This window comes from Vulpes vulpes, chromosome 16, assembly GCF_048418805.1.
Source record: "Vulpes vulpes isolate BD-2025 chromosome 16, VulVul3, whole genome shotgun sequence".
Taxonomy (NCBI): domain Eukaryota; kingdom Metazoa; phylum Chordata; class Mammalia; order Carnivora; family Canidae; genus Vulpes; species Vulpes vulpes.
This window is the reverse complement of record NC_132795.1, coordinates 50,141,009-50,165,809: the sequence shown is the minus strand read 5'-3', so window position 1 is coordinate 50,165,809 and position 24,801 is coordinate 50,141,009. Positions and strand designations below refer to the sequence as shown.

The following is a 24,801-nucleotide window of genomic DNA, read 5'->3' as shown; positions in this document are numbered from 1 at the left end:
AAGTGTGCTTCTCCCTCCGCCCGTGTCTCCTCCTCTCTCTCTGTGTGTCTCTCATGAATAAATAAATACAATCTTTAAAAAACAAAATAAAATAACTAAGATATGAAAAAGAAGATATGAAAAATAGCAAAGAGTATTCATGTGCCCACATCCCCACTAAGCAGACAGAGCCATGGCAATGCAGTCCAAGGTCAGAGTCCTTAGCACCACCAGAGCAGGCACTCCTTGGTCCGAGTTCAGTTCTTGCTATTGCCTCGAGTTTCTTTCCTGGGACCAGTAATCTATTCACTTTCTTTACACAGGACCCAGTCCCTCCGCAATGTATTGTTTTGCATATTAGCAAACGTGACCTAATGGGATCCTACTGCAGATTTTCTCCTACAGACTGTAGTTGTGAGCGCCCTTCAAGACATGCCCTCGAGGCATGTGTGCGCGCAAGGCTTGAAAGTGGGACTGGGAAGAGCTTGCAAGAGTCCTCTGCCCTAGGGCTCCCCTGCCTCCCAAGGACTCCGCAGCTGCGTCCCCAACAAGGTCCCCGCGGGGGTGGGGGGGCAGCGCCCTGGCGGGGGTGGGGAAGGAGTTGGGACGGTGAGCGAATCCCTCGCCCCGCTCCGGCCCCGCCGCCCCGCTCCGGCCCGCCGCCGGGCTGTGAGTCTGCAGCGGGAGGAAGGCAGGTGCGCCCAGCGAGGCCCCCACCGCAGCGCTCCCCTCCCGCCCCGGCGGGACGGGGTCGACGAGGCCTCCTCGGAGCGCCCGGGGGCGGGGCCGGCGCGGCTGACCAATGAGCGGGCGGGGGCGTGGCGGCCCCGTGTCCGCCCCGCCCCTCCCCGCCCCGCCCCGCCCCTCCCCGCCCCGCCCCGCGCCCGGACCGCTGCGGAGGCGCCCCGGACCGCCACCCCCGACCTCGCCACTCTCGCGTCGCCATGGCCGCCCCCGCTCCGCTGCGCGACTGCCAGGTACGTGGAGGCCGAGCCCGGCCGGGCCCCGCGGCCCCGGGATGGCCTGGCGCCCGCGGCGGGGCAGCACCGACCCGCGCGGGACCCGGGGTCAGCCGGGGAGCCGGCGGTGAGGGCCGGGAGCGCGTCCTGGGGGCAGGAAGGGGCCCGAGCACCCTCCCGTGGGACCCCGGGACCTAAGAAGCGTTAGCTCTGGCATGGTGCATCGGGGGCATCTGCTTCGGACCCTCCAGCGGGGAGGAGCCTGAACCCATTTTGCAGATGAGGAAGGTGGAGTTCGGGGGACTTGCCCCCTCCTCCAGGTCATGCAATAGGCAGTCTGTGCTGGGGGAGTGGAAGAGGGCTCCCCTCCCAGGGGAGTCGCAGGTCTGTGGTCCCCCCCCCCCCCAAGGGCAGCCCTAAGAGTGAACAGTCTGAATCATCTGATGAAGTTGAGAAGAGAGGAGTTGTTTCCATAGTCAGCAGATACGGTGCATCTTGCCTGCCAGATGCAGATAAGGTCCATCTTGGCAGTCAGATAGGGTCCATTTTGCCAGCCAGATGGAAAGACCACCTCCTAGCACTATGCATTTTTTCTCCCCAACCAGACCTCCCTTCAAGCCTGATCAGGGCCTGCCATGTGCTGAGTGTTTGCCCCATACACCCTCCAGAGCCCCATGTGGGCCCAACCAAGGTTCTGATGGCAGATGTTGCCAGGAGGGACACACCTATTTAGAGACACCTGGGATTTACATCAGGCTCCCCCACCCAGGGCTCAGCTTCACATGCTCTGCACCGTCCTATGAAATCTGAGAGTCCATGCCAGCCCCACAAGGCTGGGGCTTCTGGAAACCCAAGCCACATGATTGATCTTCCGCATTTGGAGATCTCCCGTGCTTGGAGGTTGGGGTTCATGTTCATGTTTGGAAGACGTCATGGCTTTTCCCTTGTCGCTGTGTTTAGGCGTGGAAGGATTCCGGGCTCCCACTCTCAACCACAAGCAACGAGGCCTGCAAGCTGTTCGACGCTATCCTGACCCAGGTAGGCCTGTCGAGCAATGCAATGGTTTCTTCTCTTAAGGCCTGTGATGTGGTTTTTTAAAAATAATTGAATACTTTTAATTAATGTATTAATTAATGCTTAATTAATTAATGTATTTTTCACTTTTAGATATCCTGGCACACCTAACAGTGAGATTTATTTATGCCACAAAATAAATGGTACTTAATCAAGCATGAGGCAGTGCTCCACACTTTCATCTAACACAGCTTGCTTAGCTTTTCAGCCAGACGTGTGTGGCCTCTGATGTACTCTCCAAGTAAAGCTGCTGTATGATGTCCATGAGCAGCCACGGTACTCGAAGCTTCTAAAGCTTTTCACATTTATCAGCACTCCTGTTTTATAAGCAGGGAAGCCTGTCAGCCCCATGGCAACACAAATCTCCTGATAAACTTGGGTACAGTAGGGAATCTTTGAAGCCCCACAGCCAACAGCTTGGAAAGTGTTCAATTGCAGGATGAATTTAGCAATGGGTTAGAGTGGAATTTATGTACTCTGGGCCCTGGTGTACAGGAACATGTTGGAAGCATCTTTGCCAACCCATGGCACAGCTGAGAGGTGCCCCTGCAGCAGGCAGACAGCAGTGGGATGTTTATGAGGATGTTGACCCTCCCTAGGCATCCCCTGCTGCCGCCTGCTGAGGGTTTGATATGGGCCGCCTCCACTTTGGGCCTGAGGCCCTGTACTGGAGCTAACATTGGAATATGTTATTCCCACCTATGGCAGTTCCAAGATCCTCTAGCCCATTACCACTAATTTCTAACACCAATGAAGGATCCTATAGTTTTAGAACTAGGAGGGCCTCCAAGGTAAGGTCCAACTACTCTGTTTGAAGGATGGGGAAATTGAGGCCCAGGGAGCTGAGCTGGCTCATGCACTCAGATAGAGGAGGAGTAGAATGCACCTGGGTTTGTATATGCCGATGGAAAACTAGAGTTGGTCTTTATCATGAGCAATGGGAACACTGCCTTCTAACTCCATCCACAATGTAAGGACTGAGAAAGCTTCTAGAAATATTTTTTTTAAATTTGTATTTATTTATGATAGTCACACACAGAGAGAGAGAGAGGCAGGGACATAGGCAGAGGGAGACACAGGCTCCATGCACCGAGAGCCTGATGTGGGATTTGATCCTGGGTCTCCAGGATCGCGCCCTGGGCCAAAGGCAGGCGCCAAACCGCTGCGCCACCCAGGGATCCCCAGCTTCTAGAAATCTAAGTGCGAGAAACAACTGGTGCAATGCTGCTAGCTTGCCGAAGGACTCCACTGTGCATGTGAGCTCTGTTTGGGTGCTTCCTGCATCTTCTTGCCTTGGTAAAGCCCTCAATTCATTACATAGCCTGGTTCCTCCATGTAGCACTGTCCACCTCCACCCCCACACCTCCTGTGTGTATCCTGTCCCATGTATCAACGCCTCTGTGCCACCCCGTGTTAGAGCGGGTGTCCTCTGAGTCTGCGTCACCTCCCCGTGACTTAGTAAAGCACACTCTGCTAGTTCTATGTAGATGTAGATTAGACATCTGATAGGACACATTTTAAAATCCAGTGCTGGGATCCCTGGGTGGCGCAGCGGTTTAGCGCCTGCCTTTGGCCCAGGGCGCGATCCTGGAGACCCGGGGTCGAATCCCACGTCGGGCTCCCGGTGCATGGAGCCTGCTTCTCCCTCTGCCTGTGTCTCTGCCTCTCTCTCTCTCTGTGACTATCATAAATAAATAAAAATTTAAAAAAATAAAAAATAAAAAATAAAATCCAGTGCATTATTATGATTTTAGGATTCTTTAAAAAGTGAGCATTTTCTTTTGACCAACACCGGGCCAGAACTCAGGACCCTGAGATCAAGACCTGAGCTGAGATCAAGAGTCAGACGCTTAACTGACCGAGCCACCCAGGCACCCCGCCCCCAAAATAAGCATCTTTGAAGAAAGGATTAGAAACAGATCTACCAAAATGGCAATGGGATGAGATCAGGTTTGATCATTGGGCTTTCATGCCTCTCCCTAACTTTTTGTCATAAATGTTTAGGAAAGTTCTTTTTTGGAAGGAATTAATAAAAAATAGGAAGGTTCCTACTGTGGTGCCTGATTTCAAGGCCCATCTTATGGCTAAAGAAGATGATGTTCTGGGCAGGTCACCTGTCAGGAAGAAGCTTCCTTTAGATGTTTTTTTTTTTTTTTTTTTTTTTGTTCTGAAAACAGTGATCTGACTAGCCCTAGAAGACATGCCTTCAGTTATGAGTGTTCAGTCTCTCCACCTGAGATCAACTCAGGTGTGGCCCCTTGAAGTTCAGGCTATGAAATAGTGAATTCTCCGGAGAGAAAATCCAGATCGAGACACACGCTTTCCTTAACACGAACGAAGGACACTCTGAAGACAGCTTTGTTTTGCCTTTTCTGTTTCAGTATGTAACCTGGACTAATGACAAAAGTCTTGGTGGCATTGAGGGCTGCCTGTCAAAGCTCAGAGCAGCAGATCCAACCTTCGGTGAGTGATGCTGTCCTTGAGTTGAGCACTGTCTCATGGGTCCAACCCCTCTCTGGTTCCCTGACCGATTCAGGCTGGCATGGGGAGGGCAGGCTGGTGGCCATGACCGGGCTGGCCTTTTGCACAGAGGGAGGGCAGGGAGATGATGGCCACTGTTGGGCTTGGAATTACAGCTGCTTTCTTAGAGATACCAGGCTCCACAGGAGGCATCTTTTTAGTTGTTTCCCTCATTGTTTGTCAATTTTGTGAGGAGGACACTGACCCCATCTCTCAGAGGAGGAAAGGGAATGAGAAATGTATCCCAAACCACCCAGCTGGTAGTTGAGTGGCTGGGATCAATAACGCATTCCGTATCCCGGACCTGCTTCAGGAACCCAAGAGGTGGCTTACTGCAGCCTTTCAGGGCACCAGTGAGGCCTAGGCTGGAGCATCAGGCCGTGGAGGCCTCGTGATAGAGGCTGGCATCACAGACGAGCCATGTATGCTCTGGGCATAGGGAAGTCAGCCCACGAGGGAGGCCCCACATGGGGTGAGGTTCCAGGCCTGGAAGGGCTGAGGAGGAAAGGGCAGCAACCACCACCCCTTTCCTTGTCCTGCTGAGGACAGGGAGCACAGAATGGGGAATGAAGGAAGCTGAGCCCTGCCTATGGGGGACCAGGAGCCAGGAGCAGGCTCACTCTCTGAGCAGACCTCAGGCCCCAGGATAGAAGCAGGGGCCACATGCGTGGTCCCAACACTATAGTTCATTCCTTCCTTGGTCTCAGGCCTGGGCCAGTGGCTGCATTCCAGGTGCCGCCAGACACCCTGCCTCTGTCAGGCTGGAGCCTAGGAAGCTCAAGTAGGGCCTGGGGGTCTGCAAACCTGCCAGCAAGGTTGCTATACGGGCCACAGGCATACCCCCACAGCCCACCCGACTCTCCATGCAGGAGAGTGGCTCAGAACCACTCTGCTCCAGGGACCAGCCGCCTACACTGGAGTGCCTGTTGAACACCTCCCTGGAGGCTCTAATGTCAGCTGCTGGGGGCAATTAGGGGTGGAGGGAGCCCACAGACAGCCCTAACCAGTTCACCCAGTGAAGGGGGGGGGGGGGGAGATGCTCCAGACATTGACACTCACCACAGTGCCCTTGTTAGAAAAATATTGGTGGAGGAAAGCATGCTTCAGGGGTTGCTGCTTCTCCATGTGTGTGGTAAGGGTCCAGGCCGAGCTCTGAACTCTGTTGGGGGCCCTGCACAGCCCACCAGCCGTCTGGCCTCCCCTCCTGGGATGGGGGGTATCCATTTCACACTCGGGGGGCGGGGGGCAGACGGGATGGGATGGGGCAGGACCCTGTGAATCACCAGTTGCTCTCCCACCTTTCGCCAGCAATGGGCCACGCCATCTCCAATGGGCTCGTGCTGGTCGGCACTGGAAGCTCTGTGAGGCTGGACAGGGAGCTGGACCTGGCCGTGAAGACCATGGTGGAGGTTTCCCAAACCCAGCCACTGACGCAGCGGGAACGGCTGCACGTGTCTGCAGTGGAGACCTTTGCCAAGGGGTGAGGGCCTGGCCGGCGGGGGGCTGGTGCCCTGAGACCACACAGGCCAGTGCCACGGGCTGCCCAACGCCCTGGGGAAGGGGGTCTGGAGGTGCTCCTGCCCTGCCTCCCATGGCCATCTCCCTGCCTGCTGCTCTGTCTTCACCTGACCACAGGAGGAGGAAACGGTTGGCTAGGATTTCTGATCTCACGTTCAAAGCAACCTACTTTACAGCCTTAAATGAATGGGTTCTCATGTTTGTTATAGAAATACTAGGAGCACATTACAGAAGTATTTGAAAGAAGAGAGAAGCAAGCTCTCACCCTCTGCTCCTTGCCCCAACACACCCCTGTGAGCACCTGCTCAGAGCCTTCCGGGTGGCCCCCTGCTTCCATCGTCCCTACAGCCATCACCTTGTGTGGGGGTGTTGTGACCCTGGAGCCCATCTCCGGAACAGCCTCTGGGTCTGCTCAGGCCGGGATGTGTGCCCCGCACAGCTAGGTGACCTAACCAGGTTCTGCTTGGGCCTTCCTGCGGAGCTATGCAGGGTGTCAGCACTGGGAGGGGTGGGGGCAGTGGGTTTCCACCTTGTGGACTCCCTGGACTTCCTGCAGCAGGCTAGTTCTCAGGGGAAATTGTCTTTGGCAACTTGTTAAACCAGTTTTTTTTGTTTGTTTGAATTCCGCAGTAAAAATTCCCCACTGGTTTTCCAATTTTCTGAGCCACAGTGTAACACAGAAGCTTTTGTGTGTGGCTGTGTGTAAGATATGCTCTCTTCCTCTCTCCCTTTCTTTGTTTAAATTATTTTAATTCTTTTTTAAGATTTTATTTATTTATGATAGACATAGAGAGAGGCAGAGACACAGGCAGAGGGAGAGGGAGACACAGGCTCCATGCCGGGAGCCCGACGTGGGACTCGATCCCGGGACTCCAGGATCACGCCCTGGGCCAAAGGCAGGCGCTAAACCGCTGAGCCACCCAGGGACCCCCAAATTATTTTAATTCTTAAAAAAGATTTCATTTATTTATTTGAGAGCGCACACACACAGACATACACACAAGAACACACACAAGCAGGGAGGAGAGGCAGAGGGAGAGAGAGAAGCCGACTCCCCCCTGAGCAGGGAGCCTGATGCGGGACTTGATCCCAGGACACTGGGGTCATGAGCTGAGCAGAAGGCAGACACTGCTTTACCCACTGAGCCACCCAGGCATGCCTCCCCTTCTATCATTTTCGGTCTCCTCTTCTCTCCCCCGACTCTCTATGTGTGCGTGTGTGTGTATATAAATATAAATATATATATATATACACACAATATATATACTATATATATATATATATATATATATATATATATATATATATATATATTTAACCAGTTCAGACTCTGGCAAGAAACGATGCCTTTTGCACACCCCATGTGGATGAACTACATGTCCAGTGTTCCTGATAAATCCCTTTGCTTTCAGAAACTTTTCCAGAGCCTGTGAACTATGGGAACAGATCCTCTGGGACCACCCAACAGACATGTTAGCCCTAAAATTTTCCCACGATGCTTATTTTTACCTGGGCTACCAGGAACAGATGCGAGATTCTGTGGCTCGAATTTATCCCTTCTGGACACCCAGCATCCCTCTGAGCAGGTACGTGCCAGTTGGAGGTCACCTCGTTTCTTTCTTGTTCTCTCTCTTCTTCATGGTATCTGTCCTAGCCCTGCCCTAAAAATAGTGAGTCTACTGTAGCTATTCTCCTAGTTCTAGAAGGTGAAAAGATCTTTCCCTTTGCTCTTATCCCATTCCATCCTGTGAATGAGGCAGTACCATGTGTATCAGTCAGTGCAGGGTAGTTATTGCCACAGTAACAAACATCCTCTAGCTCTGATTCTCCAAAGGCTCATTTCTCACATATACTCCACGCCCATCATGGGAGAGCTGAGGGCTCTGCACCCCTGTCATTGTCTCCCTCCTATATCAGGGTCCCAGATGATCTAGCAGGTCACTGAGAGAGAGAAGACTCCGGGGGGACTCACAGTGGCAAGCCTCAGGGAGGAAGGGACACTCTGCCACTCCCAAGTTATTGGTCAGAGCTGGTCACCCACCCACAGGAGGCCAGGAAGTGCATCTCTGCTGTGTGCTCGGGAAGAGAGAGAGGCCCGGAGTACCTGAGTGGCCCTAGTGACCCCCACACAGAATGGCCTCCATTCCTCTTAATCACAGGAAGGCTGTGAAGGTCAGCGGACTCGTGGATTGGAGAGCTGTATTAGTCAGGGTTTTTAACAGACACAGGACCAAGAGGGTATCAATATCTGGCTGTATCATTTACATATATGTCGGGGGAGATGGATTGATTTTAAGGAATTGGCTCATGAAGTTACCGGGACTGGCAAGGAAGTCTGAAATCCACAGGCCAGGCCAGCAGTCTGGGGAGTCAGGCAGGCTTTCTGTGTTGCGATCTGGAGGCAGATTTCCTTCTTCTGGAGACCTCACTCCTTTCTGTTAAGTCTTCAACTGATTAGACGAGGCCTACCATATCATGGAAGGTAATGTGCTTTACCCAAAGTCTACAGATTTAAATGTTAATCACATCCTCAAAATACCTTCATGAAAGCCTCCAGGTGGTGTCTGACCAAACAACTGGATACTATAGCCCAGGCAAGTTGATACATGAGATTAACCATCATCAAAGCCTAACAATCCTGGGCACACCATGAGCATTCCATACATGTGTAAATGCTGAAGGTTAAATGACTCCAATAAATATTTAAAAGAAATATTGAAATATTTAAAAGAAATAAATATTTGACAGCAAAGCCTGGAAGCCAGTGTGCTTCTGTGAATAACGAGAGCTAGACTTTGTATACATGGTTGTAAAGATAATGTCTGAGTCACAAATAGGAACTCTCTCGCTCTATCTTGCTTTCCCACAATGCCGCAAAACCCCAGGAAAGAATGCCTCTTTCACCCTGGCACTCCGTGCCAGGGATCACAGATGGGAAATGGTAGTGTGCATTTATTCAGTGGAGTGTCTTCAAGCTCACCCTGGGCTGGGCCAACAGTGAGCTGGACTGATGGGGTCCTGGACTCTAGGAGCTGGGGTCCGGGGGGACCTGTCCAGTGAGGGCAGGCCAGGTTGGGCTGGGGGCGTGCACAGTGTTGCCCGCAGAGAAGCCACCGCCTGCCTGCGCTCACTGTGGCTTCCCAGGGAGGTGGCCTGGGCTGTGCCTCTAGGTGGGTGCCACCAGCCGGACAGGAAGGAGGGGGCCCTTGGCATCCCCAGTGGAGGTGGTGTGTTGACATCTTAGGGGGTAGGGTGTGACTTGCAGAGAGCTTGCTATAGAGACAGGGTTTGGGGGGTGGATGATTGTGCAGATGATGACGGTCACAATGGACCTCACTGGTCAGAAGCATCCAGCTGCTGGGTCGTGTGGCTCCATCCCGTGTGTGTGTGTGTGTGTGTGTGTGTGTGTGTCCAAGCCCTCCTCTCCTTTCTCTTGTAAGGACACCGGTCATTGGATTTAGGGCCCACCCTCATCTCGACCACGTCTGCAAACACCCTAATTCCAAGTTAGGGCATGTGTTCGAGCATCATTTGGGGGGACACAGTTTCAGCCCATACTGAGGGTTGAATAGTCCACTTTCCTGAAGACTTTTTTTCTCTTTCTAGCTATGTGAAAGGCATCTATTCTTTTGGATTAATGGAAACCAACTTCTACGATAAGGCAGAGAAGCTTGCCAAAGAGGTCAGTGGGCCCTAACCTGGGTGCTGACCCCTTAGGGAGGGGAGTCAGTGGGGGGCAGAGCACACACGAGCCCCCACGGGTCTCCCTTTCCTCGGGGATGCTGGGGAGGACTCTCCTTACCAGCAAGAGCGGCCGCCCCTCCTGCAGTCTACAGGGCTGGCTCTGCAAACTGCCTCCACGGCCAGGAAGGGGAGTGAGACCCAGGGAGGCTGTGTTCACCTCACCCTCAGGGGACCCATGGGAGACAGCTCCAGGCCCCCCCAGCTCTGTTTGTCTCAGTTCAGAGCTTCGGGAAGCTGCCCCATGATTGCCAACGAAGGCTGCTTCTAGGAGGGCCCTGACCTGGGGTTGGGCTCCTGCCAGCCAGCCCTTCTCTGGACCTCTGCCTCCTTCCAGAGGGAGAGAGGGTGAAGGGAGCAGAGGAGTGTGGTTTCACCAAGTACTTCCCGTCGGCCCAGGCCCTTGCGCCATGCTTGCCTGGTACGCTGGCTGGTACTGAGGTGCGTTGTGGGCCCAGGACCAAGTGGTAGGCCGCAGCAGTGGATGGGGGCACAAGGTGTCCTCTGTGGCCTTTGGAGTCCCTGTCCTCAGTCCTCCCCAACAGGAGTGGAAACTGAGACCAGGGGAGGGACTGTCAGGAACACGGGGGTGCCTGGCTCCGTGTTGGCACCTGATATACACCCGCTCTCATCTGCTCATTCCCTGTACCACGAGGCACTAATCTCCCATTGTCCCGACAAGAGGGTCACAGCTCAGAGGGAGGCCCAGGCTGGAGTTCTGCTCAAGTCCACAGGGCTCGGGGAGGGCAGAGCAGGTGCACACCGGGACCGCCTCACCACCCCACCATCCCTGAGGCTGCCTGGACCAGACCTGGCTTCCCAGCATCCCAGCCAGTGCTCCTCCCTGAGACATTGCCCCAGCTGGCCCCCTGGACCCCTGCCCCTTTGGGGGCCCAGGGGGCCATGAGTTTTCTGAAATCTGTTCTGGTTATGGAGATGGATCCCAGGCTTGAGTGCAGAGGGATGCTTCATGGTTGACTGGGCTCCATGTGGCTGTGACAGTGACCGCCAGGCCTCCTGGACAGCGTGGGTGCTCTGCACCCGGCCCCGCTGGAGTCTGGAGAGGCCTCAGGGAGGTGATGCAGGCGTGGTGTGGGCTTAGCATCTGCAAGCCAAACCCCAGGGGCAGGAAGAGCAAAGGGTAGCTGGCAGGGAAAGCACTGCCTCAGCACTCCTGAAACTTGGAGTCACTGGATAGGCTGAGGCTTAGGGTGGAGGGGGGCGGGGGAGTCCCTGGGGGCAAAGGCTGGGGGGGGGGTCCCACTGTGTCTCGTGACTCTGATCCAGGGAGACTTGGGAAGAAGCTGGTTGGGAGCCTTTCACAGAGGGTGGGGCCTTCATCTGGGGAGCGGGTTGGGGCTGCTCTTTGCCCAGGGCTGCAGCCCTAACCTCCGCCCTGCATGAGAGCAGCTCACCTGGTAGATGTCCCCTCCTGGGCCTTCTCAGGGTGTCCCCTCCCTGGGCCTGCTCAGCTATGCTCCTGCAGTCTCCCTGAGTGTCCTGGTCCTGCAGGGCTCTGCGGGTGCTCATCATCCCACAGGACACGGTCTTTCTTAGAGCGTCTCCATGTGGACTGGGCAGGCCCGCGTAAGCAGTGGGTGGGAGCAGAGTCACAGGGCTTGCTGGGGACAACCCGTCAGCATAGACCCCACAGCAGGGGTTCCCTGCCAGGCCAGGGACCCTGCCTCTGGAAAAGGCTTGGGGTACTGGGACAGTGGGGCTGGGGGAGGCCGTGGCCTGGCGTGGGGGACCTGGGCCCATGTGGATTGGTCATGGGCTACTTGGAGCCTCAACTGCTCTGTCCTGGCACTTAGGAGGGGCCCAGTAAACATGAGCTGTGTATGAGGGATGGGAAGGAGAATGCTACCGTGCGGTAGGAATCCTACATGTGTCCCGCCTGCTTTGCCGGTCACTGTCAAGCTCACTGGGCATGTGATTAATAGTAATAACATCAGAACGAGCCCAGAAGGCCATTCATGGATGCGTGGTCGTCCGTGGGGGCAGCCAGAAGCCCGCAGAGCACTTGGCAGTCTGCTCAGCATTCGTACGTATCTTGTCCACTTCACCTCCACAGCGGACCGGGGAGGAAGGCCCAGAGAGGCTAGTTGGCATGTTGCAGGTGGCTCAGCTGTGTGCTGGAGGCCATGGGGCCCAGAGGATGAGCCCTGGCTTAGGAAAGAGCCAGCTGTGGTCTTGAGTGAGTCATTTAGCCTCCCTGAACTCAGTCCCTCACTTTTGAAATGGGCAGGGGTCTCCTCCCCGGTAGCCTTGTGTAGATGGTCAGCAGGGCTGGACTTTGGGGTCATTATTGTTTTGAGGCAGAGCACAGTCCCCACACCTGTACCCGTCCCATGCTCGCCCATCCAGCTCCGGCCCATCATCTCATCCCTGCGTGACTTGGAGACGACCCGTCGCTGGGCAGCCTGACTAATCCACATTATCTCCAATCATCTCCCACCCCCTCCCCGTGTAGGCTTTGTCTATTAACCCCACGGATGCATGGTCGGTGCACACCATTGCCCATATTCACGAGATGAAAGCAGAAATCAAGGACGGGTTGGAGTTTATGCAGCACTCAGAAACCCACTGGAAGGTATGATTCTTGTCGACGGGCCTGGAAGATCCCATCCATCCCCTTGAGTTAAGCCCAGGCTTTATGGATGGGGGTTCCAGGGTGCGGCTTAGTTTTGGACAAACTTGTGTTCTGCTTAGAGGAGCCTCTGTCAAGCCACAGTCCCCTGGGAGCCACATCGCTCCCCCAAACCTGCCAGCGTTTTTGTTTTTAATATTTTATTTATTTACTCATGAAAGACATAGAGAGGCAGAGACACAGGCAGAGGGAGAAGCAGGCTCCCTGATGCAGGACCATGACCTGAGTTGAAGGCAGACACTGAGCCACCCAGGTGCCCCTGCCAGTGTTTTGCAGTTGATTATACAGTAGGTTTTGGGTTGGCGGCATTTGGTGTAAAGGAACAGATCAGAAAATTACTGGGGGCTCAAGAGTCTGGGCACCGGTGAGAACCATATGGTCCCTGAGCTGTCCCTCTTGCCCCCACCAGTCAGCTGGCTCAGCGTGCAACTCCTGGGGAGCGGCTCTGGTGGCGCCCCCTTCCTCTGTGTGCATCGCTTGTCCTAGGGCACACAGCCTAGCCACCTGTCCAGGTGTGGTTTGCTGCCCCGCCCTAGTCTGTGCCGTGGTGGGCTTCCCAAGGTCCCGCTGGCCAAGGCGCTGAGTCTCCGCCTGGCACCGAGCAACAGGTGCTCTGTGCCTGAGGGAACCATAAAGAGACCAGGAATCAGGCAGGGAGCAGGGGACTGGCACAGCCCCTGCGTTCCTCCAAGCTGCTCCCTGGCCTAGGACATCCCAGTGGGAAGTGGGAGTGGAATTAGGTAGAGTAGGTGAACAGGTGTGAGAACTGTGATCCTGTGAGGTTCACACACAGGTTGTTGTGAGGACCCATGAGCCCTGGAGATGGGAGAGGCATGGGGGCAGCCTGAGCCAGAGCTTGGGGCGGGGGCAGTGGGGTGAAGCCCTGCCCTCAGCCCCCCCTCCCCGAGGCAGATGCTCCTAGTTCTTGCCAGAGTGTTGGGTCTGGGATTGGAGGAGCAACCACGTGGCCCCACCATGCTGCCAGAGGGCCAGGGGCTTGCCTGGGCAGATCTGGGGGAGGCCAGGGAATGCCTGGCCAGGGCCTTCTGGGGCATTCCATTCATGTCCCTTCCCCAGATGCTGCGACTTTACTGGGTGCTGGAGGCCGGGCTGGACGCTGGGGCAAGAAGTGGTCCCTCTGAGCCTTGGTTCCTCATTGGTCCACTTTCAATGACTGTGAAGCCCTTGGCCCCAGATGAGTTCCCATTGCTGTTGGTTCTAGATGTGTGTGAAATGAGAGACCCAGGCTGGCCGGCTCACCTCCCGAGGGGCGTTAGGCTCCTGGCGTCTGCATCTGTCCCCTGCCACAGCTCTGGGCAGCCTCGGGCTGGCAGGAGAACCCTGGGGTAGATGGTGTGGCCTGGGCTCCTTTTCCTCCTCCTCCTGCCCCATCCTGGAGGTCAGTCAAGATCCCACCCTGCAGACCCGGCCGAGAGTTCCCCCCCCAGACTTCTTTGTCCTCAAAAGGCTCAGTCCAGTGGAGTGAGCCGCTCCCCAGAGCACTATGAAACACACCGTGCTAGAGCCACTCTCAGGGACGTGGAAACTCACAGGAGACATCCAACCCCATTGGACTTGAGGGGGGTGTGGTCAGGGAAGGCTTCCTCAAGGAGGCAACCCCTGAGCTGAGTATTGAAGGATGTAGGGGTTTGCCAGGTGAGGGATGGGGGAGATGGAGGGCATCCCAGCCCAGGACCAGATTGAGCAAAGACGCCAAGGCCTGCTGGGGCCCGTGAGGAAGAGGAGACGCAGGCATCTGGGTGTCCTCAAGCATGGGTGGAAGGTGAATGCGGGCCACAGAGGAAGTATTGCCAGTCGTTCTTTCCAGGAACAGAAGGTAGTGTCCAGGCAGAGGAGGAGGCTTCTGCAGTAGCCTCATAGAAGGAGGGGGCCTAAGCGTGCCGGTAGTAACTGTCCAGATGTCAGATTTGCCCCCCCCTTACTTGCAGGAGTCCAGCCCTGGGCTCGTTGATCCTCACGGCTTTACTGGGACATGGACACCCAGTGGGCCTCCACACCTGTTTATGGGATGGATTGATCACCCGTTTTCTCTACTCCACGCATAATGGGGGTTGAGGCCCATGGAGCGGGGAGCAGGGGAGCCTCTGTGTTGGCTCCGGCTGTGGGGCTAATGTATCACCGGAGGCCCATGGAGCGGGGAGCAGGGGAGCCTCTGTGTTGGCTCCGGCTGTGGGGCTAATGTATCACCGGCCTCCCCTGGTCTCAGACTCCCTGGTAATGCAGGCACATGAGGCACCGTCCCCCAGAGCTGGCCCGGGGAATGTTTCCTGCCCTCACAGAGGGGCCACAAAACCACCCCCAGGAACTGTTTTCCCCCACAGGCGGTCAGATTTTTCTCTAATTCTCTCGTTCTTTCCCCAGGACTCTGATATGCTTGCTTGTCATAATTATTGGCACTGGGCTCTGTATCTGATTGAAAAGGTGAGATGGCCAGCTGTCTTATCCTATAAAGATGTCAGAGAAATAACTATCTTTCTACGTTTTACTGGGTCCTGGGGGTCATATTTTGTGTTCGCACGTTTGAATAGCACCTGGATGTGATAGAGCATTAATGTTTTCAAATAGCTTTTCAGGCTTAAGCTACGTTAGGCATTTTTCACTGTCTGGACATGGACATCATGTGTCTTGTATGTCATCTATGGAGACAACTTAGGCTGAGTGTCCTCTGCTGCTGGAGTGAACAGCTAGCCCCCCCCCACCCCAGATTGTACCTGAAGGAGCCATGAGACCCTCCAAAGGCTTTGTCCCAGTGGGAGCAGGGGTGGGGAGGGGCACCCTTGACCTCACTGCTTCTGCCACTGGGTCCCATTTATGAGGGAGCTGCTTCAGTGGCGCTTATTGTAGAGAAAACCTACATGCTCCCTAAAAGTCCAAGGAGAGATGCTTGGATGGTGAGGGCCTGCAGTGTCTGGAGGGAAGCAGTGGCCCACACTAAACAGTAAAGAAAAGAAAGGGGGGAAAAAAAAAAAGAAAAGAAAGGGGGGGGAAAAGACTAGAAGAAATACGTGAGAAAGCTTCTAACAGTCTGATAAGCACGTCGGGGAAATTAATGCTTCCACAGAAACTGTCCCCTTGGCAAAGGCGGGCACTGCCTCCCATGTTGGGGGGCCCGGAGCCCGAGCCCAGGTGGTTCTGCTCGGCCATCCTAAGACCCTCAGGTGGCACTGTGCATCCCCCGTGGAGGGTGCTGGGGTTGGGGGCAGGGTGGGCATTGGCTTTTCGGCTCATTTCTCAATCCCGTTGGACCTCAGCCACATGTTCATCATGGGAACTTGATTTTTTCCAGGGCGAATACGAGGCCGCCTTGACCATTTACGATAACCATGTAAGTCTACGTTTGCACTGAATTTGATTGCAAAATTTGCCTTTTAGTGTCTAGCAGATATTTGAGCCATTAGTATCATCTCAGCCAGAAACAACAGCTGTAGCAAGAGCTCACTTCTTGTGTAAGACCTCGTGGGGTTCATTCTTGCCCTAAGTGGTTGCTGTAACCGGGACGGGGTGAAGACACCCAGTGACTCTGTTTGCCATGGGTGCTGGTAGACGACACATCTAAGCTGGTCCTTTCTGAAATCCCGGACGTACCCCTAGTCATTTTATTTTATTTTATTTTATTATTTTTTAAAGATTTTATTTATTTATTTGAGAGAGAGAATGTATAAGCTGGGGGGGGGGGGGAGATGGAGAAGCAGACTCCCCAGGGAGCAGAAAGTCCCAAGCCGAATTCAATCCCAGGACCCCAGGATCGTGACCTGAGCTGAAGGCAGATGCTTAACCCTGAGCCACCCAGGCGCCGTACTCTAGTCATCTTGGATGGCTTCTCTTTGGTAGAATTACTGATGTGCCCACAGGAATTTTTTATTTTAGTAAAATACACACAGAATTTGCACTGTGACCACTTTTGAGAGTATGGTTCCATGGTGCGGGAGGCCAATCACCATCACCACCATCTGTCTCTGGAAAAGACTGCAGCTCCATGCCCTCCAAGCATGACTCCCATTCCCCCTCCTCCACCCCTAAGCAGTTTTTTTTTTTATTTTTTAAGGTTTTATTTATTCACGAGAGACACACAGAGAGAGAGGCAGAGGCAGAGACACAGGCAGAGGGATCCCTAGGCAGCTTTTAAGAAAAAAGAAGCCAGGATGCCTGGGTGGCTCAGTGGTTTAGCACCTACCTTCAGCCCAGGGCGTGATCCTGGAGACCCTGGATTGAGTCCCACATCAGGCTCCCTGCAGGGAGCCTGCTTCTCCCTCTGCCTGTGTCTCTGCCTCTCTCTCTCTCTGTGTCTCTCATGAATAAATAAATAAAATCTTTAAAAAGGAAAAAAGAAGCCTGACTCACAGCTCCTGCGAACCACCATGCATGCTTTTGTAATAGAAAACCAGGGTCACAACAATGCTTGGGGCCCGGGCACTAAATCCGAGGGTGCACCCAGTAAAGTTTCGGTTGAGTCCTCCCTTGGAGTTGTGTTAGGATTGTGGGGTGACAAAGGAGGGTGGCTCCCCAAGTGCCACGAGGGACAGGCCAGCTGAACACTGAACCAGGAGCAGGAGACACGGCCTCCCGCCAGCATGATCTGAGGCCCAGGTCGGCAGGTGACAGATGCCAGGGCCTGGCCTGTGCTCAGGGCCAAGGCTCTCTCTTCGGGTCTGGCGCCTGGAGCGGCCCAAGCCCTGGGTGATGGAATGGTCCTGCTAGTTGAGATGGAGGGGGGATGGCGATGGACCCTGTGTGCTGAGGCCGGGCTCTGTGCAGGCCCTGCACTGGCTCATCTCTGTGGGCCCTCTCCTGCCCGCCCACCCTTATCTCCCAGGTCCTCCCCAGCTTGAAGGCCAGCGGAACCATGCTGGATGTGGTGGACAGCTGCTCCATGCTGTACCGGCTGCAGATGGAAGGTAGCTGATCTGTGCATCCCCCTCGGGCTCCTTGGCCCTCTCCCCTCCCGCAGAACCAGGGGAAGGGGCTCTGGCCTGGGCCCAAAGCCTGGCAAGAGCTCCAGGTCCTGCTGCAGGCCCGAGTGGCCTGCCTGTCCGTGGCCTTGGGTACCAGCTCTGTGCTGCCTCCCCACCAGCCTGAAGCCACCACTCCCCTTTCTCCCACTTCCCATCACCTCTGGGTGGGCATGCTCAGGCTCCAGGCCATTCCCACCGCCTGCACACCACACCTGCAGGGTGCAGGTGGCTGCTGACCATCTATCTCTGGGTGCTGCTTCTTTTCCTAGAATCAGAGAGGTGACAGTTTCTCAACCCCCTGGGATTTCAGAGAGAGGTTTCTCAACATTGTCACCACTGGCTCTGCAGGCAGCCTGGATAAGGTTGATCACAGCTCTGGTGTTTCCAGCCAGCAGCCCGGGTGCCAGAAGCTTCTCTGCTCTCCCTCAGGCCCAATGGAGCCAAACCTGTGTTCACTCTAGGGCCTGCGCCAGTGGGACAGTGTGGGGATGAGGCCTGGGCGGGGCAAGCTGTTTCCAGAGGGTTCCAGGAAGGCTTCCTAAGGGAGTGAAATGTGAGACATGGGAGCATGTGTAGGGTTCTGCGAGGCAGAGGCGGGAAAGGATGGTATGTGCAGAGAACAGCCTGTCCAGTGCTCCCAGGACACGGAAACCAGCGGCCTGTTACGGGACGAGTGACCAAAGAGCAGGGTCGGTGTGGTCAAGGATGAGAGGTGGGCAGCTGGAGCCCACGTGTGGGAAAGGCAGGGTAAAGGCTCTGGCTGTCATCCGGGTCTGCAGGAGCCTCCGGGAGCAGGTCTGGGCGGGCTCCCTTCTGCCTCTGGGCCGTAGGGCTGAGTTCAGCCAGAAGGCGTCCTGTTTGTCAAGGAAAGAAGGTGGAGTCCCTTTGCCCTACGGCCCAGTGAACCCTCCACCTGCAGAGGCAGAGTGTGAGGCCGCCTGGAACTGTGAGGGACCCCGAGGCCTCACACCTCCGCACTCGTGTCAGGAGAGGCTGGGAGGCACAGTGGTGGTGCCAGGGGCACGTAGATGGAAGGGAGAGGCCACTCGCTCCCTCACCATCCAGAGTGGAGACTCCAGAGACCTGTTCGATGTCAAGGGCAATGTCTCTACCGTGGGAGGTGCCCCCCGAGAAGTAGGATGGAGGTAATGACTTCAAAGACTCAGGAGGGGGAGGGCAGGTACTGAGGAGCTGAGAAGTCGAGAAGGAAATGTGAATTATTTATTAACTCCAGGGATGGTTATCAAGCGCCTATTATGTGTCAGGTGCCATGCCAACGGTAATCACGGGAAGAATTTTAAAAATGGTTTTGGGGTGGTCCAAAGGGGCCAGAAACTTCAATGCCCTTCACTTGTTTTTTTGTTTGTTTTCTACATATGAATCTATTGCTTTTATAATCAAACAAAGTTAACATAAGCTGGGCCCAGAGGTGTCAGTGTAAGGCCAGAGGCCACTCGCCAGCCCCGCTCACCCACCTGCTTCCTCTCCTGGAACACGAGGGCCGCTGTGGGGTGTGGGGAAAACGGGAGGCCCATGTGCAGGCCACGGTCACCCAGGAGACCAGGCCTATGGGTTTCTTCCCCTTGTCCTCAGGAGTGTCCGTGGGTGAGCGGTGGCAGGACATCCTGCCCGTGACCCAGAAGCACAGCCGTGACCACATCCTGCTGTTCAATGATGCGCACTTCCTGATGGCCTCCTTGGGAGCTGGGGACACCCAGACCACACAGGAGCTTCTGAGCACCCTGCAGGATGCCAGCGAGTACGCAGAGGGGCCAGGGCCCTGCTGGGAGGGCAACAGGGTGCTGGGGGGAAGCTGAGGTCTGCTCAGTCCCGGCCCCTACCAGCCAGGGAGGCTGGGGGTGGAGGCCCCACTGGTGAGCACACCCATGGGGATGCCTGCTGCATTACGTGCACCCACAGGTGTGTGCTCCCAGCTGGATATATCCCACAAGGGCACAGTTGTTGTTCCCCTAAGAGACAGAGTTGCCTCTCCATCCCCCCGCTGGAGGGTGGGAGCCTCAATGTCCTGGGTGCAGCCTCTCACGGGGGCATGGTGAGGGCCTGGAGCGAGAAAGACCCGCTGCTTACCATCTGAGATCCTGGACAGAGTGCTTCTCTGCTCTGAGCCTCAGTCTTCTCATCTGAAAACTGGGGACAGTGCCTGCCGAGACAGATTGGCAAGAGAGTGAGGTGCGGGGTCATGGTGACACACCTCCCTGGCACAGTTCCCAGCATTGGTGGGAGCCAGTTTTGAACACAAAGGGAGGCCAGGGAAGCAAGTCCTCTGAGGCATGGGCCACCAGGGATGCAGCCACGCCTCGACTCCCACCTGGAGGCTGGAGCCATGGGAGCCATGAGCCCTGATGTCCTGTCCTGGGGCCATGCTTCAGCTGGCCACCGCCACCTGCCCCACCCTGCCTCCCGGAGCTGTGCTGCAGGATCTGTGGGCCTCGGTTGGGAAGGCAGCTCAGGTGAGGTGTCCACGGTTAGACGGCAGTCATGTTACTGCAGGGGAGGCCCGAGGAACCCACCGAGCCCTCGAGTATTTGACCCGTGCTTTTTTTTTTTTTTTTAAAGTCTAATAGCAATTTGACTTTATTTTTTTATTATTTTTTTATTTTTATTTATTTATGATAGTCACAGAGAGAGAGAGAGAGAGAGAGAGAGAGAGGCAGAGACATAGGCAGAGGGAGAAGCAGGCTCCATGCACTGGGAGCCTGATGTGGGATTCGATCCTGGGTCTCCAGGATCGCGCCCTGGGCCAAAGGCAGGCGCCAAACCGCTGCGCCACCCAGGGATCCCTGACCCGTGCTTTTAAGACAGGCTTGGAGCAGGTGCCACCGCCACGCCCGCAGTCCCCATGACCCGGCTCAGGCACCACCTGCAGGCCAGCAGAGATAGCCATTTGCCCCAGCGTGGGTGCCAACTCCGCCACCGGGCCTTTGCCCACGTTGTGTGTGGTCCTCCTGACAACCCTGTGATGTTGGCACCGTCACCCACACTTTCCAAATGAGCAAACTGAGGCCAGATGTTGGAGGGCCTGCCTGAGGCCAGGTGAACAGCAGAGCTCAGCCCCACTGACAGGGTCATTCAAGCCGCAGTCAAGAGACCCCTGGGTGCTGCTCCTTCGTGGGCTCCCTGCCCAGAGCACCTGCTGTGTGTCGGGCACAGAGCCAGGGACGCCAGGCTGAGGAGGAACAGCCCCATCCCTCGGGACGCCAGGGTCAGGCAGGGAGGCAGTGTGAGGCGCCCCAGGTAACCAAGGGCACCTTCTCGGGCTGGCAGGTCCCCCGGGGAGAACTGCCAGCACCTCCTGGCCCGTGACGTGGGGCTGCCCCTGTGCCAGGCCCTGGTGGAGGCCGAGAAGGGGAACCCCGACCGTGTCGTGGAGCTGCTCCTGCCCATCCGCTACCAGATCGTGCAGATCGGAGGCAGCAAAGCCCAGGTGAGCCTCCCAAAGGCTGGGCTCCAGCAGCCTCTCCTGGGGTGGGCGCTCTCGGGTGGGGGTGTCGTCGTGCACGCCCCCGGGATGGTGGTCCCCGAGGACAGGCCTGCCCACGGCGGCATGGGGCCTCCCATCCCTAGTCCCACGTTACCAAGGCCTAACCCGCCTGCCCGACCTTTCAGAGAGACGTCTTCAACCAGCTGCTGATCCAGGCAGCCTTAAAATGCACTTCTGGTGTCCACAGGAATGTGGCACGGTGAGTTGCTCCCTCATATCCACGCTGCGTGTGGGGACTTCTCTGAGCACAGCTGCCTCTCTCACGCGGGGGTCCCCCCCACGGGCTCCCAGCATGCACGGAGGTTCCCACCTTTGAGGCTGTGAGGCTGTGGGGTGCTTGGTCTTCCCTGTTCGCATGCTCAGCTTGACCAGAGGGATCCATCCCACCCCCAGGCCTGTCCCCTTGCCCCGCCTCCCCCCAGACGTCCCCTCAGTCTAGCCATGCTGAGCTATCGGGACCCAACCCATCCTGCTCTTCCAGAGGCTCGGGCCTTTTCACGTGCTACACCCTCTGCTGGAGACACCCTTTCTCATGGGGTGGGCTGGGCTCCAGGAGGTGGGGGGTGGGGTGCAGGCAGGCAGACCCAGGGCCTGGCATGTAGAGCTTACCTCTCATGTGGGAACCGTAGCAGCAATCTCTTACACACGCACATGCATACACACACACACACACACACACACACACACACACACACAAGTTGCCATGGGGGTGGGGCAGGGCAGGTTGCTCTGGAGGCTGTGGTGGAGGCTGAGCTGGTTGGCAGTCAGGGAGGAAGGGTGGCCTGATGAAGAGACAGTTGAGAGCAGGCCCCCAAACCAGCAGATTTTACCAGGCCCAGTGGTCTGGTTAGGAGGAGGGGCTGGAGGGTTAGGGATGTTGGGGTAGGGGCGCCCCAAGAAGCAAGTTCTGCAAAGCCCAGCCCTCACCAGCAGCCTGAGAGCTCCCACACCCCAGCTCACCTTGTCCTGCATGGGGCAGCTGGGCTCCATGCTCGTTCCAGCTCCTGCGGTGAGACGTGACCCCTCCTCATGGGTCCCCTGCACCCCATTGGAACAGCAACAAGAAAGGGGGAAGGGGCTGTGGGGTGCCTGGTGGGTAGAAGAGGTATTGGGAGACCCAGTGAAGGTGCAGCTCTAAGTCCAGGGTTGCCCTTAGCTGAGCCCTTGAGGGCAGGCGGAAAGCCCCAGGGTCTAAGCTCAGGCTCAGGTGGTCCGCGCTGGGGAGACCCAGCCGCCCCAGCAGCATTGGCAGACCAAGCAGTGCAGGTGTTCTCAGCACTAATGAGACAGGTGTGCACTCTGGATGCTCTAGAGTTGGTTAAAACTCTAAAGCATCTTGGACACACGCCCCTCACCGTTCGCCCCTCCACGGCCACACACCGAAGCCGCACACCTTTCTTTAGTGGTCACATTGCTTAGAGAGCTCCAGGCCAGAGTGTGGGTGCCAGTTGGCATCTCAGGTTGGCAGGAAGGTGGGCCCTTTGGACAGAGAGGCAGGTGGAGGGCAGGAGCTGGGGAGCCGGGGAGCCAGGGCAGGCGCAGGGTGGGGCATACCATGGGCGGGTGGAGGATACCCTCCAAGCTGGGCGGAGGGTGCTGTGCAGCAGGGGTTCGGCCCATGGGGGGACAAGCCGTGCACGGGGCCTAGAGCAGATGCTGACCCCGGAGAACCTGCTGCTGTCAGGGTGACAGGCATGCTTCCAGGTGCCCTCCTGTCATTGACAGGAAGCTCACTTCCCTCCCCTCCAAGGTGGAAACCCTGGACCCCCCATGGTGTCCCCACCCCAAGAGTGGCCTAGCCCTTTAACCCCCACCCTCACACCACAGAATCACTGTTATCAATTGTTTGGGGTCTTTGCCTTAAACAATAGTTGCTTTGTTTAAATTTGGGTTTCTCCATACCTTGTCTCCTGCCACTTGCCTTTGGAATTAGCCAGGTGTGGCTTCCCCTCCATCCCCCACCCCCACAGAAAGGCTCTGCCCTCTTGTCTGATGGGAGGATGCCCCCCCACCCCCAACTTCCCGAGGCAGACGAGGCCATAGTTATGTGCTCACCCAGCTGTGTGTTTTGGAGAGTGTTGACATGTTCTCTAAACACTGGGCGTCCTGGTGATGCACTGGGGTCCCTGCCTTCTCATCCTCCACCGCCCCACCCCTGGCCCCCCAGTGCACTGTCTCCCTAGTCCCCCCTCCAAGCCCAGGTCTCCTGCTGCTGGGCTGTGTCCCTCCTGTCCTCCCTCTGCCCATCTCAGCCCCAGCCCGAGTTGCCTGTCCTGCCTTGGGGCCCAGGGACCAGCGGACCACCCACTTTCTAGGAGGTTCCACGACAGACTCTGTCCCTGTTTCCACAGGAGCCTCCTGATGGAGCGTGACGCCTTGAAGCCCGGCTCACCCCTGACCCAGCGGCTCATCCGAAAGGCTGCTGCTGTCCACCTCCTGCAGTGAGCTGGGCCAGGCCCCCTCCCCAGAGTCCCATCCGCTGCCCCCGACTCCCAGGGGTAGAAGCAGCTAGGGCATGTTAGGTCTGTTGAACCATTTGCAGAACTTAATTTAAGAGTAATTTAAGCAGAAAGCCTGTAACCAGCGGTGTTACAGGACGTGGAGACCCAAATCAACCCGACACAGGATTCAGCATCTTGTAATCCTTGTGAAGGGCCAGGGTGCACAGTCAAGCAGCTAGAACCCGCGTGCGCAGTGCTCTTACCACTTGCCAGGCAAACCGTATCTTCCCAGGGAACTTACACCTCCTGGTGTTCAAGAGTTAGAAGGCAGGGTTGGCTGGGGGAGGAGAGTCTTCCACACAGCTCTCGGGGACGCCCCCTGGCTGCCCCGAGATGAACCCTCTCCTTTTGTTCTCATCATATTCTAGATGTGTTGTCCCATCTTTGGGGTGAGAGCACCCACAGGGAGGCAAGTGACTTGCCCAGGGTCACAGCTAGTGGAGATTCGCCTTGGGCTCCCAAGCTGCTGCATCCACTGCCCCCCATGAAGCATGTGGGGGGCCCTCTGGTGTCCCTGGAGAGGTCTGCGAGCTCCCGGGGAGCTTTGGTGGTGCCAATTAAGGGACATGGGGTCTATGGTTTCCTATGCCAACTGTGACTTCAATCATGTGAGTGTGTGTGCACGAACCTGGCACACTTTGTGCAGGGTGTGGATTGAGCTCAGGGTTGCCCTGCTGTGGCAAAAACCAAAGTACTGAGCCATGTAGCTTTAACGAGATCTGAGCCAATTTTATATTTCTCCGTCTTCTCAACCTGGCCACAATGACACTCCTGGGCAAGCTGCTGATTTCACTGGAATGTGCTGGTGAGGGGCGATCCCGGCCCTTCCTCAGGTTCCTTCAGTGTAAAGCTGAAATTAGGCAGGGACTCAGGCAGGGGGCAGCAGATGCCTCCAAATTGATTATAGACACATTTCTGAGATTAAAATAAATCAGCTAATTGGTTCTTGTGACTATTGCTCGTGGTACCTTTCATCTCCCATGTGCCAGGCCTGGGCAAGAGGCAGGCTTCTCCTTGAACCTGGTGGGGATGGTAAATGGGTGATTACGATAGGATTTTGAGACAGGTGCTGTCCCTACCCAGGAGCTAGGGACATATTCTGGGTGTGTGAGGGGGTGCTTCTCCCATCCTAAGCTGTCCCCTCCATGTGCCTTCCCCTCTCCTGGTTCTAAGCAACACACGACTTGACCAGGAAAGGGAAGCCCTCCCCTCACCAGCTGCAGGCTGGCGATGGTGCCCCCTCTGCCTGGCAGCACTTGGCACCCATGCTTGCTGTGACCTCCTCAGGTCAGGGACGGCATCTACCCCAGCACCACCCAGCACACAGCCTGCACTGAGGACCTGTCAGTGGATGTCGGTGAATGAATTCATGAATGGATGCATC

The 24,801-nt window shown here is 56.2% G+C and overlaps 1 protein-coding gene across 1 annotated transcript; it reads left to right on the top strand.

Annotated features, from left to right (window-relative positions):
- Positions 1 to 838: 838 nt before the first annotated feature.
- TTC38 (tetratricopeptide repeat domain 38) lies at positions 839 to 24,369 on the top strand. The gene is made up of 14 exons (XM_026019803.2): positions 839 to 956; positions 1,899 to 1,976; positions 4,394 to 4,475; positions 5,841 to 6,012; positions 7,463 to 7,636; positions 9,657 to 9,732; positions 12,265 to 12,384; positions 14,824 to 14,883; positions 15,749 to 15,787; positions 17,276 to 17,357; positions 19,008 to 19,173; positions 20,700 to 20,859; positions 21,042 to 21,115; positions 23,268 to 24,369. The coding sequence occupies exons 1-14, from the start codon at positions 924 to 926 to the stop codon at positions 23,359 to 23,361; spliced, it is 1,410 nt and encodes a 469-aa protein (XP_025875588.2). The 5' UTR covers positions 839 to 923; the 3' UTR covers positions 23,362 to 24,369.
- Positions 24,370 to 24,801: the final 432 nt, after the last annotated feature.

What these genes read in the sequence shown, in the direction of transcription:
- TTC38 (XM_026019803.2), top strand. Translation starts at nt 924, where the DNA reads ATGGCCGCCCCCGCTCCGCTGCGCGACTGCCAG. An exon ending in CTCTGTATCTGATTGAAAAG is followed by an intron (nt 14,884 to 15,748) that starts GTGAGATGGCCA and finishes GATTTTTTCCAG; the next exon opens with GGCGAATACGAGGCCGCCTT. An exon ending in TCGGAGGCAGCAAAGCCCAG is followed by an intron (nt 20,860 to 21,041) that starts GTGAGCCTCCCA and finishes CCGACCTTTCAG; the next exon opens with AGAGACGTCTTCAACCAGCT.